The sequence below is a fragment of the Orbicella faveolata genome, unplaced genomic scaffold, assembly GCF_042242905.1.
Source record: "Orbicella faveolata isolate gen_17 unplaced genomic scaffold, um_ofav_v1 contig_4, whole genome shotgun sequence".
Lineage (NCBI taxonomy): Eukaryota > Metazoa > Cnidaria > Anthozoa > Scleractinia > Merulinidae > Orbicella > Orbicella faveolata.
Window position 1 is genome coordinate 8,032,501 of NW_028301569.1, and position 12,114 is coordinate 8,044,614.

At 38.7% G+C, this 12,114-nt stretch overlaps 4 protein-coding genes across 4 annotated transcripts; all 4 read left to right on the forward strand.

Moving 5' to 3' along the window:
- Positions 1-1,717: 1,717 nt before the first annotated feature.
- Positions 1,718-4,322, forward strand: LOC149101309 (uncharacterized). The gene is made up of 3 exons (XM_089276134.1): positions 1,718-1,791; positions 3,291-3,365; positions 3,794-4,322. The coding sequence occupies exons 2-3, from the start codon at positions 3,304-3,306 to the stop codon at positions 4,215-4,217; spliced, it is 486 nt and encodes a 161-aa protein (XP_089132260.1). The 5' UTR covers positions 1,718-1,791; positions 3,291-3,303; the 3' UTR covers positions 4,218-4,322.
- A 297-nt stretch (positions 4,323-4,619) lies between these two features.
- On the forward strand, positions 4,620-5,737 carry LOC149101310 (uncharacterized). The gene is made up of 2 exons (XM_089276430.1): positions 4,620-4,669; positions 5,208-5,737. Exons 1-2 carry the CDS (start codon positions 4,620-4,622, stop codon positions 5,638-5,640), a joined length of 483 nt encoding a protein of 160 aa, XP_089132556.1. The 3' UTR covers positions 5,641-5,737.
- Positions 5,738-7,777: 2,040 nt separating this feature from the next.
- On the forward strand, positions 7,778-10,356 carry LOC149101311 (uncharacterized). The gene is made up of 3 exons (XM_089276272.1): positions 7,778-7,883; positions 9,397-9,471; positions 9,900-10,356. Exons 2-3 carry the CDS (start codon positions 9,410-9,412, stop codon positions 10,249-10,251), a joined length of 414 nt encoding a protein of 137 aa, XP_089132398.1. The 5' UTR covers positions 7,778-7,883; positions 9,397-9,409; the 3' UTR covers positions 10,252-10,356.
- Positions 10,357-10,702: 346 nt separating this feature from the next.
- LOC149101312 (uncharacterized) lies at positions 10,703-11,798 on the forward strand. Its single transcript, XM_089276432.1, has 2 exons — positions 10,703-10,751; positions 11,199-11,798. Exons 1-2 carry the CDS (start codon positions 10,703-10,705, stop codon positions 11,699-11,701), a joined length of 552 nt encoding a protein of 183 aa, XP_089132558.1. The 3' UTR covers positions 11,702-11,798.
- Positions 11,799-12,114: the final 316 nt, after the last annotated feature.

A 12,114-nucleotide genomic window follows, 5' to 3' on the forward strand; every position in this document is an offset into this window, starting at 1 on the left:
GGGCAGGGTTTTCCGACCCGCCCTAAGGACAGCGTCATACATTTTCCCATATGATATCATTTGTCTATGAAATTTTCATTCCATATAAACTGATACAGTGATGAGTTTACTGTGGAAAGCCCCTCGACTCCCTTCCCATGGCTTTTGTTGAAGCAACTTTTAGGGGAATTAGCCGTTACTCCTACCATAGCTAATAAAGGGAAATGGTTAGGAAACTTGGCAAAGTTCTTTGTTGTATGTTTTTGTTGGCTATTTTGGGGGTTGACCCTGCACAAAACCTGGCAAAAATACAAAAGGTGGTTACGTGTGCTCATACAACTAACCAAAAGAAGCATTCCGATAATATGTAATTCATGCATAGTCATTGAGCATAAAACAAAAGATGTGCAGGGTCAAGGACCTTCCAACATAATCTTAGCCTGTTTGTTTGCTTCTTTGGTGTTTGCCGGGCTTCTTAACCATTTTCTACTATTAACTATGCTCCAATACTCGTAAAGCTTCAGCTGTACTTGACTTTATTTCTCAGCTCTTCAGTTCACAACAGTTTAACAACTCTAAGAACTTCTCACTACAACATTACAACAACTACAGTCAAACCTGTATTAAGCGGACACCATATTAAGCGGACAGCAGTGCAAATCCCATTTTTTCTTTTTCCACATCTACTGTAAAAAATGCCTGTATTTAACGCACGGAGACCTCTAGTAAGCGGACGCAGACAGCTTAAATTTGACTCTTATGGTCATTTCTTTTGTTCAGTAGAAACATGTATTAAACGACACTGCGAAAAGGATTCATGTTGTTGTTTTTTTCTGTCCACGTTTTAATAGATCGGTCATTTAAGTTTGCCGACAAAGAGCTGCCACAGAAATCTTTAAATTGTAACTTGTAAATGAATGAATAATTTTAAACGGGCTAGGTCACGCTATTTTAGGTAATTTTGTTTAATTTTGTTCATTATGAGCTCTAAACGTCAAATTCGCAGAGCAAAAGTCTTTCATTTGCAAACACGGCCACATAACAACTGAGAATGATTTTCCAGCTGTGTAAATGACATTTTGATATAAACTTATATAAATTTGAAAAAAGGTGGACCGACGTTTTCAAATTTACCCAAATGCAATCCAGTTTAATCCTCTCCAGTTTTGTCCATCCATGTCCCCTCTTGGCTTTCCTGTGTTTTATTTGAGATCTTCTATAGTTTTGAGCCGTTTTGTGATATTCTAGTTAATTCTATGACCATTTGATCAGTGCTGAAATTGCGTGACCTAGCCCCTTTAAGATGGATAAAAGAACAATAGCAGATTTGCACGTTGTCGTCATTTGACTACAACTACCAGAATTCCTTTCGTTTTTTCTTTATTATTTAAAGTAAAGAATACAACCTGTAATGGGAAAGCAAATCACCCAATTCCCCAAGCTAAAGAGGTCAAAACTGGAGGAGAATCAAACTTAATAGACCTTTCTCGACTGGGCGGTTTGTTGCCCCATTTCAGACCATGTGACGATACTCTTTAGAATTCTTCCTTTCAAATTTTCAAATAGTTGCGTGTATGTTAATAAATAATTTTTAGATGGACAAAAGAACTGAATTCTCCAGAGAATATCACGTGGTCTGTAATGGGACAAAAAACCGCCCAAGCGAAAAAGGTCTATTCATGGTTTCTACTGAAGCGTAACCCCCTCTGGGAAAAACAGAACACTGATTCCCATGTAGTTGATTTGATTCAAGTCAGTCCGCACATTGATTCGCACAGTGCAGTAACGCCTTATCAAGCCCCAAGTTTAACGGTTAGTTTAATAGTAATTCCTAGATACCCATCCGTTTATCTATGGAAATAATAGTTTGTTTAAAGTTAGAGTTTAACATCAGTTAAGTATGTTTATAAGTTAAAACTACCTAACAAACAAGAGATATACGACTGCACGCCATTATGGGTTGGCGAGTGTCCTGTATTACTTTAATTCTCGCATCTACAGTTATACAGGTCTTTTCTTTCGGGTTCTCTTACTTGAATGTTTCTGAAGCTAAAGGTCTTTAAAATGCTGTCATATATGTAGTGCGATAACTTGATTATTTATGCACCGTTCGAGTTTTAATATCTGCACTACACCCTTCATTTCTTCCCGCGAAGACATTTCTTTGCCTTGTCACGGTTATGAGCCAAAATAATGGTTTGCGTAGGAGACTGACCTTTAGTATCTCCAGCCTTGAGATACGGCTTTGCTCAAAGGCTTATTCATAGCCTTCTAATTTTCTCAGGACACAGTAAGAAATCGGTGGATAATTCGTTTCGGATTTTGCGTTTAGCCTCCATGGTTGACTACCTTTTATGCCTCTGCGACGATCCATCGCCTTTTGTTGTATCATAGATCATCCCTGCAACCTTTCCATTACAAATCAAACATTACATTTTCTGTGGACTTGGAAAAGAAGGGAGTGCTTGGGGAACGGAAGAAAGGGTGTTCTACGGTGTAGGGGTGGGGCTTGATGACGAGTGCGGTAGAATGGTAAACTATTCCACACTGCGTCCATTGTCGCACCGCAATAAGATTGGGGATAAATTTGCGATAAATTTGGTCACAGTGTGAGACTGGAGGGTGGGTGGGTGAGGAGAACAAATCTAGCATTGAATCCCCTGGCCTCCCCGCAAGCACCAATAGTCCAGCACGATCCTCGCACTGTACGCCAGTTGAGCCAAAGTGATAATTTATTCATGTGCACTGAACTCATATGCGTTTTTTTTTTTTTTTTTTTAAATCTTTATTGAAACAAATTGATATTAATACAGCGAATTAATTACTTACCTACATAATTATAATAACAACTAATATTACTAATACTGATAATATAATACAACTAATTAGTACTAATAATACTACTACAACTAATGTTATTACAACACTAAAAACACCAATATCACTAACAATAGACGGTAACCAAAAAACAAAAAAATTTCAACAAACTATAACTAAATATTTACAAAATATAATGTAAATAACATATTAATTAGTGTTACATAGGTCAACATACAGAAAGTGAATGCATATTAACACCTTTAAATAATCAAGCTTTTACAAGAGTTAACTTCAAAGAAATCCTTTGTTTTTTATATCCGTTGCTTTAATGTATGCAGTGTAACTAGGAAAAAGAATGAAAATTCATCCCACCCACCCCTCATACGCAAAGAACAAAAATATCCACGTGCGCGTTTACGCAGCAAAATCGCGTGTGTGTCAGGCTAGGTACCTGTGTATTGTATCCTAAACACAGTTTTTGTTATTTACAGGAAGAGAAGTAAAATGAGACGTGCTTTTGTCATTTTCCTGGCGATCTGCTTCATTACTTTTTCCCTGGACACAAGGTTTGTATATTCCCGCTGCTTTCTCGGGTCCTGTTCCCGATAGGACGAGTGCCGGCTCATGTTCCTAAACAGCGGTTAGAAAATCACCACCAGAAAACAGCTCTAGGAGTGGAAAGAATTCGAGATACTTCAGGGAACTCTAAAGTGAAGCTTACCTTCTATATTTTAAATTGTCAATTTCTTATCTAACTAGTTTTTCATGTTTTGTTTGTTGAAATAAATAATCCACTGAGTTAACAGATAAAAAATAAATTAATAAAAACTGAATGAAAGCTAATACTCAACATAAAACTTAACCTCGAAATACAAGACTTGTAACTACGAACCTCGCGTTACCAAAAATCTCTCATTAATACAGGTTTGAAAATATTTTCTTTGTGATTTCTGAGCATAAAGAGGAGACTGAACGTAATTTTCATTTATTTCAGTGAAGCTTGGCGTCGTCGTCGTCGTGATGGAGGAAATCTCAGAAACCGTGAGCGGTACCAGCAAATCCGTGATCAGATCAATACTGAGCCGAAGGCTGAGCTTGATACAGACCTAAAAACCGAGTTTGAGAATGACCCAGATGCTGAGATGGGGACTGAGTTCGAGAATGACCCGAAGACCGAGGTGGCGACTGAGTACCAGAATGACCCAGAGGCTGAGCTGGGGACTGAGTTCGACAATCACCCAGAGGTTGACTTGAGGACTGAGTTCAAGAATGACCCGGAGGCCAAACTGGGGACTGAGTTCGAGAACGAACCAGAAGTTGACTTGAGGACTGAGTTCAAGAATGACCCGAAGGTTAACCAGGGGACTGAGTACGAGAATGACCAGGAGGTTGAGCAAGGGACTGAGTTCAAGCATTAAGAACATGATTATAATTTTGACGATAAAGAAGTTGTTTGAGCCACAAGGCCGTCTGTAATTCGCATGTAATAAGCATGGTAAATAAAGGCAGATGACTTAATGTAACACGACTCTCATCTTCAGAGACTAAAAGCTACAAAATTAGTTTTCACCCCACGGATAAGTATGTGCCCCTTTGTCAAACATTCTCCTGGCTATGGAAATCTCCCCTGGAAAATTCTCAAGAAATTTGTTAATCACGTATTTCTCCACGAAGCGATGTAAACGTGTCCCTCTGCAGCTCTACCTGCCTGTCCTTGAGCACCGCTGTCAAAGCCCCATTCTCTACCACAATTTTTTTCACTAGAAATCGGATCACGCCCATTGCCTTGTCTCCCAGGCCTTCACGGTCAATTGATTTCGATGGCGTCTCCTAGCGACACGAACGGCCGCACCACATGCATATCCCGAAAGTGATTGACCGAGACGAGATACCGAAATACCGAGGTACGGTTTTCATCCATAGCGGAAGGAACTCTAAAATAGATAAATTTGTAAATGAATAATTTGTATACTCTCTGGGGTATGTTCCCAAACAGCGGTTTCTAATCGAACCTATAGCCGCATAACGAACTTTCCCGACAAAAATATCAAATCACCATCAGAAAACAGCCCTAGGAGTGGAAGAAATTCGAGATACTTCAGGGAACTCTAAAGTGAAGCTTACCTTCTATATTTTAAATTGTAACAGTTTCTTAGCTAACTAGTTTTTCACGTTTTGTTTGTTGAAATAAATAATCAACTGAGTTAACGCCGGATAAAAAATAAATTAATAAAAACTGAATGAAAGCTAATTAATACTCCCAACATAAAACTTAACCTCGAAATAAAAGACTTATAACTACGAACCTCGCGTTACCAAAGTCCCTCATTAATTACAGGTTTGACAATATTTTCTTTGTGATTTCTGAGTATAAAGAGGGGACTGAACATAATTTTCATTTATTTCAGTGAAGCTTGGCGTCGTCGTCGTGCTGGACTTCGTGATGAAGGAAATCGCCGAAACCGTGAGCGGTACCAGCAAATCCGTGATCAGATCAATACTGAACTGAAGACTGGGCTTGATACAGACCTAAAAACTCAGTTTGAGAATGACCCAGAGGTTGAGATGGGGACTGAGCTCGAGAGTGACCCGAAGGCCGAGGTGAGGACAGAGTACCAGAATGACCCAGAGGTTGAGCTGGGGACTGAGTTCGAGAATGACCTAGAGGTTGACTTGGGGACTGAGTTCAAGAATGACCCGGAGGCTAAACTGGGGACTGAATACGAGATTGACCAGGAGGTTGAGCTGAGGACTGAGTTTAAGAATGACCCGGAGGCCAAACTGGGGACTGAGTACGAGAATGACCAGGAGGTTGAGCAGGAGACTGAGCTCAAGGATTAAAAACATGATTATAATTTTGACCATAAAGAAATTGTTTGAGCCACAAGGCCGTCTGTAAACTAAGCATGGTAAAATAAAGACAGAGTACTTACATGTAGCTGGACTCTCATCTTCAAAGACATGAGGGCTATAAAATTAGGTTTTACCCCACGGATAAGTATGTTCACGAAAATGCTATTTGGCCCTTTAAAGTCTTTTAACACTGATGAAATATTAATATGACCCTTTTAAAGCTTTTTTTTAAAAGACGAATTCTGAAGGGACATCATGTATTAAGTGGACATTAGCACGGGTCCCGAGGGTGTCCGCCTAATACGGGTTTAACTGTACTATAATTCAATTCACACGTTCCTTCAGTTTAAGGGGACAACTATGCCATCCATCAAATCACTGGCTCTCAAAATGTCAGTCACTTTTTATTTAGCATATTTTCCTTCGACGCGGCAAACAATGACGGAAAGATTTTCCACTCACATTTTAACTATCTATTTCTAGGTGCTCGACCAAAATAAATCAACGAGAGGAACATAAAACTTACAATGTTCATTTCCATTCATTAGAACTTAAGGATCATACTAAGTTTACAAGTTAAAGTTGTTACTGGAAATTTCTTACTCCAAAAGTTTTCCAAGCTAAAGATTGCACTATCCCAACTTCGTGGGTTGGACTTTCTTGAATTCCGGACCCGTCTTGTTCCATATATCATTAACAGTATGTGCTTTCATATTCAAACATATTCCAAAACTCGCCACAATATTTACTGAAACAATTTGTGGTATGCGAGCGAGTCGACTACGTTCTTTGTTACCTTTGTGCGAAGTGCGAACAAAATACCAATTTTAATCAAACAACCGTACTTGGATGTCCTAAAAGATCCACAGAACGAACAAAGTTTAGTTGGAAAATTCAATCACAAAACAATGATCCTGATAAGTTAAAGAGTCCAAAATCACTAATTCCAGGAAGAGCGTTTTCAGAAACTAAATCTCAATTTTATTTCATTATCTCAATTAACGCCCGTAACGAAAGTAACCATGATAACAGTAAATCTCTTATAATAAACTTCTTTGTGATCCGATCAATGATTTTCTTTACCGGCAAACAACAACAGTAAATAGTATTGAAAATCCCAAAATACATTCGAAAACTAACGGCGCAGAAGGGAGTATGAATGAACTCAAGTTTTTCTAAAATATCAGTTGATAAGTCTAAATGTAAGACTCTTTTCAAATGATCATAAGTAGAACGTCAGGTAATATTCCAAAAGGCAAAAACAGTTGAAACAATGAGGGTGCATCTTGGAAAGATTAGTTTTCACGAAACATTACAAAATATAAGGAGAAGCTATACTATGATAATTAGCGAAATAGAAAAACATAGATGAGAAACCTAATTTTATTAGTGACCTTTTTAATACCCTGAAATATGCCATGTTCATTTTTTTAGCTGTTTTACTAATTTATATATACTTCTTGCACCAAAACAAGTTTTCCCTTGATAATTTAATAAAGAATAGATAAATGTATGGAATGCTTTCTGGTTGCATTTTCATTGTTTCTCACCCTTCCTTTAATACTTTGGATTAGGGCATTGTTATTGAAAAGGCGTTGACCTAATGAAGGTGCTATTCAGGTCAAAAGAATGCATCGTAATTGTCCAGTTTAAATATGCATTTTGTTATTTTAATGCAGAATGGTACCAATTGATTACCACTTTCTATTGTTTTTAAGCTTAAAAGCAAAACAAATTATAAATTCATTTCCAAGTCCGATTGATACCTTATTCAAATCTCATCTCTGTGAGTTCGGTGAATTTTTACTCCAAGAACAATTTTTGCCATATATTTATGATCCTTTGGGGATACTTTGGAAGCTATGACCCGTCACATGGTGAAGAGACCTCTTTAGCGTGGGTGGTTTATTGCCCCATATCAGGCCATGTGATGATACTCTTGAGGATTCTTGCTCTCAAATTTTCAAATTGTAACGTGTATATGAATGAATAATTTTAAGATGGATTAAAGAACGATTCTCTAGAGAATATGATCTGAAATGGGAAAACAAACCACCCAAGCTAAAGAGGTCAAAGCTGGAGGCGAATCAAAATTAATTGCATGGTTTTTACTAAAGCGTAATCCCCACTGGGAACGGACATGGCACTGATAACCATGTTGTTTTTTTCAAGTTAGTCCACACATTGATTCGTACAGTGGAGTAACGCCTTATCAAGCCCCAAGTTTAACGGTTAGTTTAATAGTCATTCTTAGATGCCTATCCGTTTATCTATGGAAATAATAGTTTGTTTAAAGTTAGAGTTTAACATCAGTTCTGTATGTTTATTTGTTAAAACTACCTAACAAACAAGAGATATACGACTGTATGCCATTAAGGGTTGACGAGTGTCCTGTATGATTTTAACTCCCGCGTCTCCAGTTATACAGGTCTTTTCTTTCGGGTTCTCTTACTTGGATGTTTCTGAAGCTAAAGGTCTTCAAAATGATTTCATATATATAGTGCGATAACTTGATTATTTATGCTCCGTTCGAGTTTTAATATCTGCACTACACCCTTCATTTCTTCCCGCGATTACATTCCTCTGCCTTGTCACGGTTATGAGCCAAAATAATGGTTTGCGTAGGAGACTGACCTTCAGTACCTCCAGCCTTGAGATACGGCTCTGTTCAGAGGCTTATTCATAGCTTTCTAATTTTCTCAGGACACAGTAAGAAATCGGTGGATAATTCGTTTCGGATTTTGCGTTTAGCCCCCATGGTTGACTACCTTTTATGCCTCTGCGACGATCCATCGCCTTTTGTTGTATCACAGATCATCCCTGCAAGCTTTTCATTACAAATCAAACATTACATTTTCTATGGACTTGGAAAAGAAGGGAGTGCTTGGGGAACGGAAGAAAGGGTGTTCTACGGTGTAGGGGTGGGGCTTGATGACGAGTGCGGTAGAATGGTAAACTATTCCACACTGCGTCCATTGTCGCACTGCAATAAGATTGGGGATAAATCTGCGATCCGACAATGGTCACAGTGTGAGACTGGAGGGAGGGTGGGTGGGGAAAACAAATCTAGCATTGAATCCCCTGGCCTCCCCGCAAGCACCAATAGTCCAGCACGATCCTCGCACTGTACGCCAGTTGAGCCAAAGTGATAATTTATTCATGTGCACTGAACTCATATGCGTTTTTTTTTTTTTTTTTTAATCTTTATTGAAACAAATTGATATTAATACAGCGAATTAATTACTTACCTACATAATTATAATAACAACTAATATTACTAATACTGATAATATAATACAACTAATTAGTACTAATAATACTACTACAACTAATGTTATTACAACACTAAAAACACCAATATCACTAACAATAGACGGTAACCAAAAAACAAAAAAATTTCAACAAACTATAACTAAATATTTACAAAATATAATGTAAATAACATATTAATTAGTGTTACATAGGTCAACATACAGAAAGTGAATGCATATTAACACCTTTAAATAATTAAGCTTTTACAAGAGGCGACACTATCCATTTAACTTCAAAGAAATCCTTTGTTTTTTATATGCGTTGCTTTAATGTATGCAGTGTGAATAGGAAAAAGAATGAAAATTCATCCCACCCACCCCTCATACGCAAAGAACAAAAATATCCACGTGCGCGTTTACGCAGCAAAATCGCGTGTGTGTCAGGCTAGGTACCTGTGTATTGTATCCTAAACACAGTTTTTGTTATTTACAGGAAGAGAAGTAAAATGAGACGTGCTTTTGTCATTTTCCTGGCGATCTGGTTCATTACTTTTTCCCTGGACACAAGGTTTGTATATTCCCGCTGCTTTCTCGGGTCCTGTTCCCGATAGGACGAGTGCCGGCTCATGTTTCTAAACAGCGGTTAGAAAATCACCACCAGAAAACAGCTCTAGGAGTGGAAAGAATTCGAGATACTTCAGGGAACTCTAAAGTGAAGCTTACCTTCTATATTTTAAATTGTCAATTTCTTATCTAACTAGTTTTTCATGTTTTGTTTGTTGAAATAAATAATCCACTGAGTTAACAGATAAAAAATAAATTAATAAAAACTGAATGAAAGCTAATACTCAACATAAAACTTAACCTCGAAATACAAGACTTGTAACTACGAACCTCGCGTTACCAAAAATCTCTCATTAATACAGGTTTGAAAATATTTTCTTTGTGATTTCTGAGCATAAAGAGGAGACTGAACGTAATTTTCATTTATTTCAGTGAAGCTTGGCGTCGTCGTCGTCGTGATGGAGGAAATCTCAGAAACCGTGAGCGGTACCAGCAAATCCGTGATCAGATCAATACTGAGCCGAAGGCTGAGCTTGATACAGACCTAAAAACCGAGTTTGAGAATGACCCAGATGCTGAGATGGGGACTGAGTTCGAGAATGACCCGAAGACCGAGGTGGTGACTGAGTACCAGAATGACCCAGAGGCTGAGCTGGGGACTGAGTTCGACAATCACCCAGAGGTTGACTTGAGGACTGAGTTCAAGAATGACCCGAAGGTTAACCAGGGGACTGAGTACGAGAATGACCAGGAGGTTGAGCAAGGGACTGAGTTCAAGCATTAAGAACATGATTATAATTTTGACGATAAAGAAGTTGTTTGAGCCACAAGGCCGTCTGTAATTCGCATGTAATAAGCATGGTAAATAAAGGCAGATGACTTAATGTAACACGACTCTCATCTTCAGAGACTAAAAGCTACAAAATTAGTTTTCACCCCACGGATAAGTATGTGCCCCTTTGTCAAACATTCTCCTGGCTATGGAAATCTCCCCTGGAAAATTCTCAAGAAATTTGTTAATCACGTATTTCTCCACGAAGCGATGTAAACGTGTCCCTCTGCAGCTCTACCTGCCTGTCCTTGAGCACCGCTGTCAAAGCCCCATTCTCTACCACAATTTTTTTCACTAGAAATCGGATCACGCCCATTGCCTTGTCTCGGTACGGCTTTCTCCCAGACCTTCACGGTCAATTGATTTCGATGGCGTCTCCTAGCGACACGAACGGCCGCACCACATGCATATCCCGAAAGTGATTGACCGAGACGAGATACCGAAATACCGAGGTACGGTTTTCATCCATAGCGGAAGGAACTCTAAAATAGATAAATTTGTAAATGAATAATTTGTATACTCTCTGGGGTATGTTCCCAAACAGCGGTTTCTAATCGAACCTATAGCCGCATCGACTTAAAACGATTATAACGAACTTTCCCGACAAAAATATCAAATCACCATCAGAAAACAGCCCTAGGAGTGGAAGAAATTCGAGATACTTCAGGGAACTCCAAAGTGAAGCTTACCTTCTATATTTTAAATTGTAACCGTTTCTTAGCTAACTAGTTTTTCACGTTTTGTTTGTTGAAATAAATAATCAACTGAGTTAACGCCGGATAAAAAATAAATTAATAAAAACTGAATGAAAGCTAATACTCCCAACATAAAACTTAACCTCGAAATAAAAGACTTGTAACTACGAACCTCGCGTTACCAAAGTCCCTCATTAATTACAGGTTTGAAACTATTTTCTTTCTTATTTCTGAGTATAAAGAAGGGACTGAACATAATTTTCGTTTATTTCAGTGAAGCTTGGCGTCGTCGTCGTGCTGGACTTCGTGATGAAGGAAATCGCCGAAACCGTGAGCGGTACCAGCAAATCCGTGATCAGATCAATACTGAACTGAAGACTGGGCTTGATACAGACCTAAAAACTCAGTTTGAGAATGACCCAGAGGTTGAGATGGGGACTGAGCTCGAGAGTGACCCGAAGGCCGAGGTGAGGACAGAGTACCAGAATGACCCAGAGGTTGAGCTGGGGACTGAGTTCGAGAATGACCTAGAGGTTGACTTGGGGACTGAGTTCAAGAATGACCCGGAGGCTAAACTGGGGACTGAATACGAGATTGACCAGGAGGTTGAGCTGAGGACTGAGTTTAAGAATGACCCGGAGGCCAAACTGGGGACTGAGTACGAGAATGACCAGGAGGTTGAGCAGGAGACTGAGCTCAAGGATTAAAAACATGATTATAATTTTGACCATAAAGAAATTGTTTGAGCCACAAGGCCGTCTGTAAACTAAGCATGGTAAAATAAAGACAGAGCACTTACATGTAGCTGGACTCTCATCTTCAAAGACATGAGGGCTATAAAATTAGGTTTTACCCCACGGATAAGTATGTTCACGAAAATGCTATTTGGCCCTTTAAAGTCTTTTAACACTGATGAAATATTAATATGACCCTTTTAAAGCTTTTTTTTAAAAGACGAATTCTGAAGGGACATCATGTATTAAGTGGACATTAGCACGGGTCCCGAGGGTGTCCGCCTAATACTGGTTTAACTGTACTATAATTCAATTCACACGTTCCTTCAGTTTAAGGGGACAACTATGCCATCCATCAAATCATTGGCTCTCAAAATGTCAGTCAC

Coding starts and splice junctions, on each gene's coding strand:
- LOC149101312 (XM_089276432.1), top strand. CDS start 10,703: ATGCATATCCCGAAAGTGATTGACCGAGACGAGATACCGAAATACCGA. Junction 10,752..11,198: donor CGAGATACCGAAATACCGAG/GTACGGTTTTCA, acceptor CATTAATTACAG/GTTTGAAACTATTTTCTTTC.
- LOC149101310 (XM_089276430.1), top strand. CDS start 4,620: ATGGCGTCTCCTAGCGACACGAACGGCCGCACCACATGCATATCCCGA. Junction 4,670..5,207: donor ACCACATGCATATCCCGAAA/GTGATTGACCGA, acceptor CATTTATTTCAG/TGAAGCTTGGCGTCGTCGTC.
- LOC149101311 (XM_089276272.1), top strand. CDS start 9,410: ATGAGACGTGCTTTTGTCATTTTCCTGGCGATCTGGTTCATTACTTTT. Junction 9,472..9,899: donor ACTTTTTCCCTGGACACAAG/GTTTGTATATTC, acceptor CATTTATTTCAG/TGAAGCTTGGCGTCGTCGTC.
- LOC149101309 (XM_089276134.1), top strand. CDS start 3,304: ATGAGACGTGCTTTTGTCATTTTCCTGGCGATCTGCTTCATTACTTTT. Junction 3,366..3,793: donor ACTTTTTCCCTGGACACAAG/GTTTGTATATTC, acceptor CATTTATTTCAG/TGAAGCTTGGCGTCGTCGTC.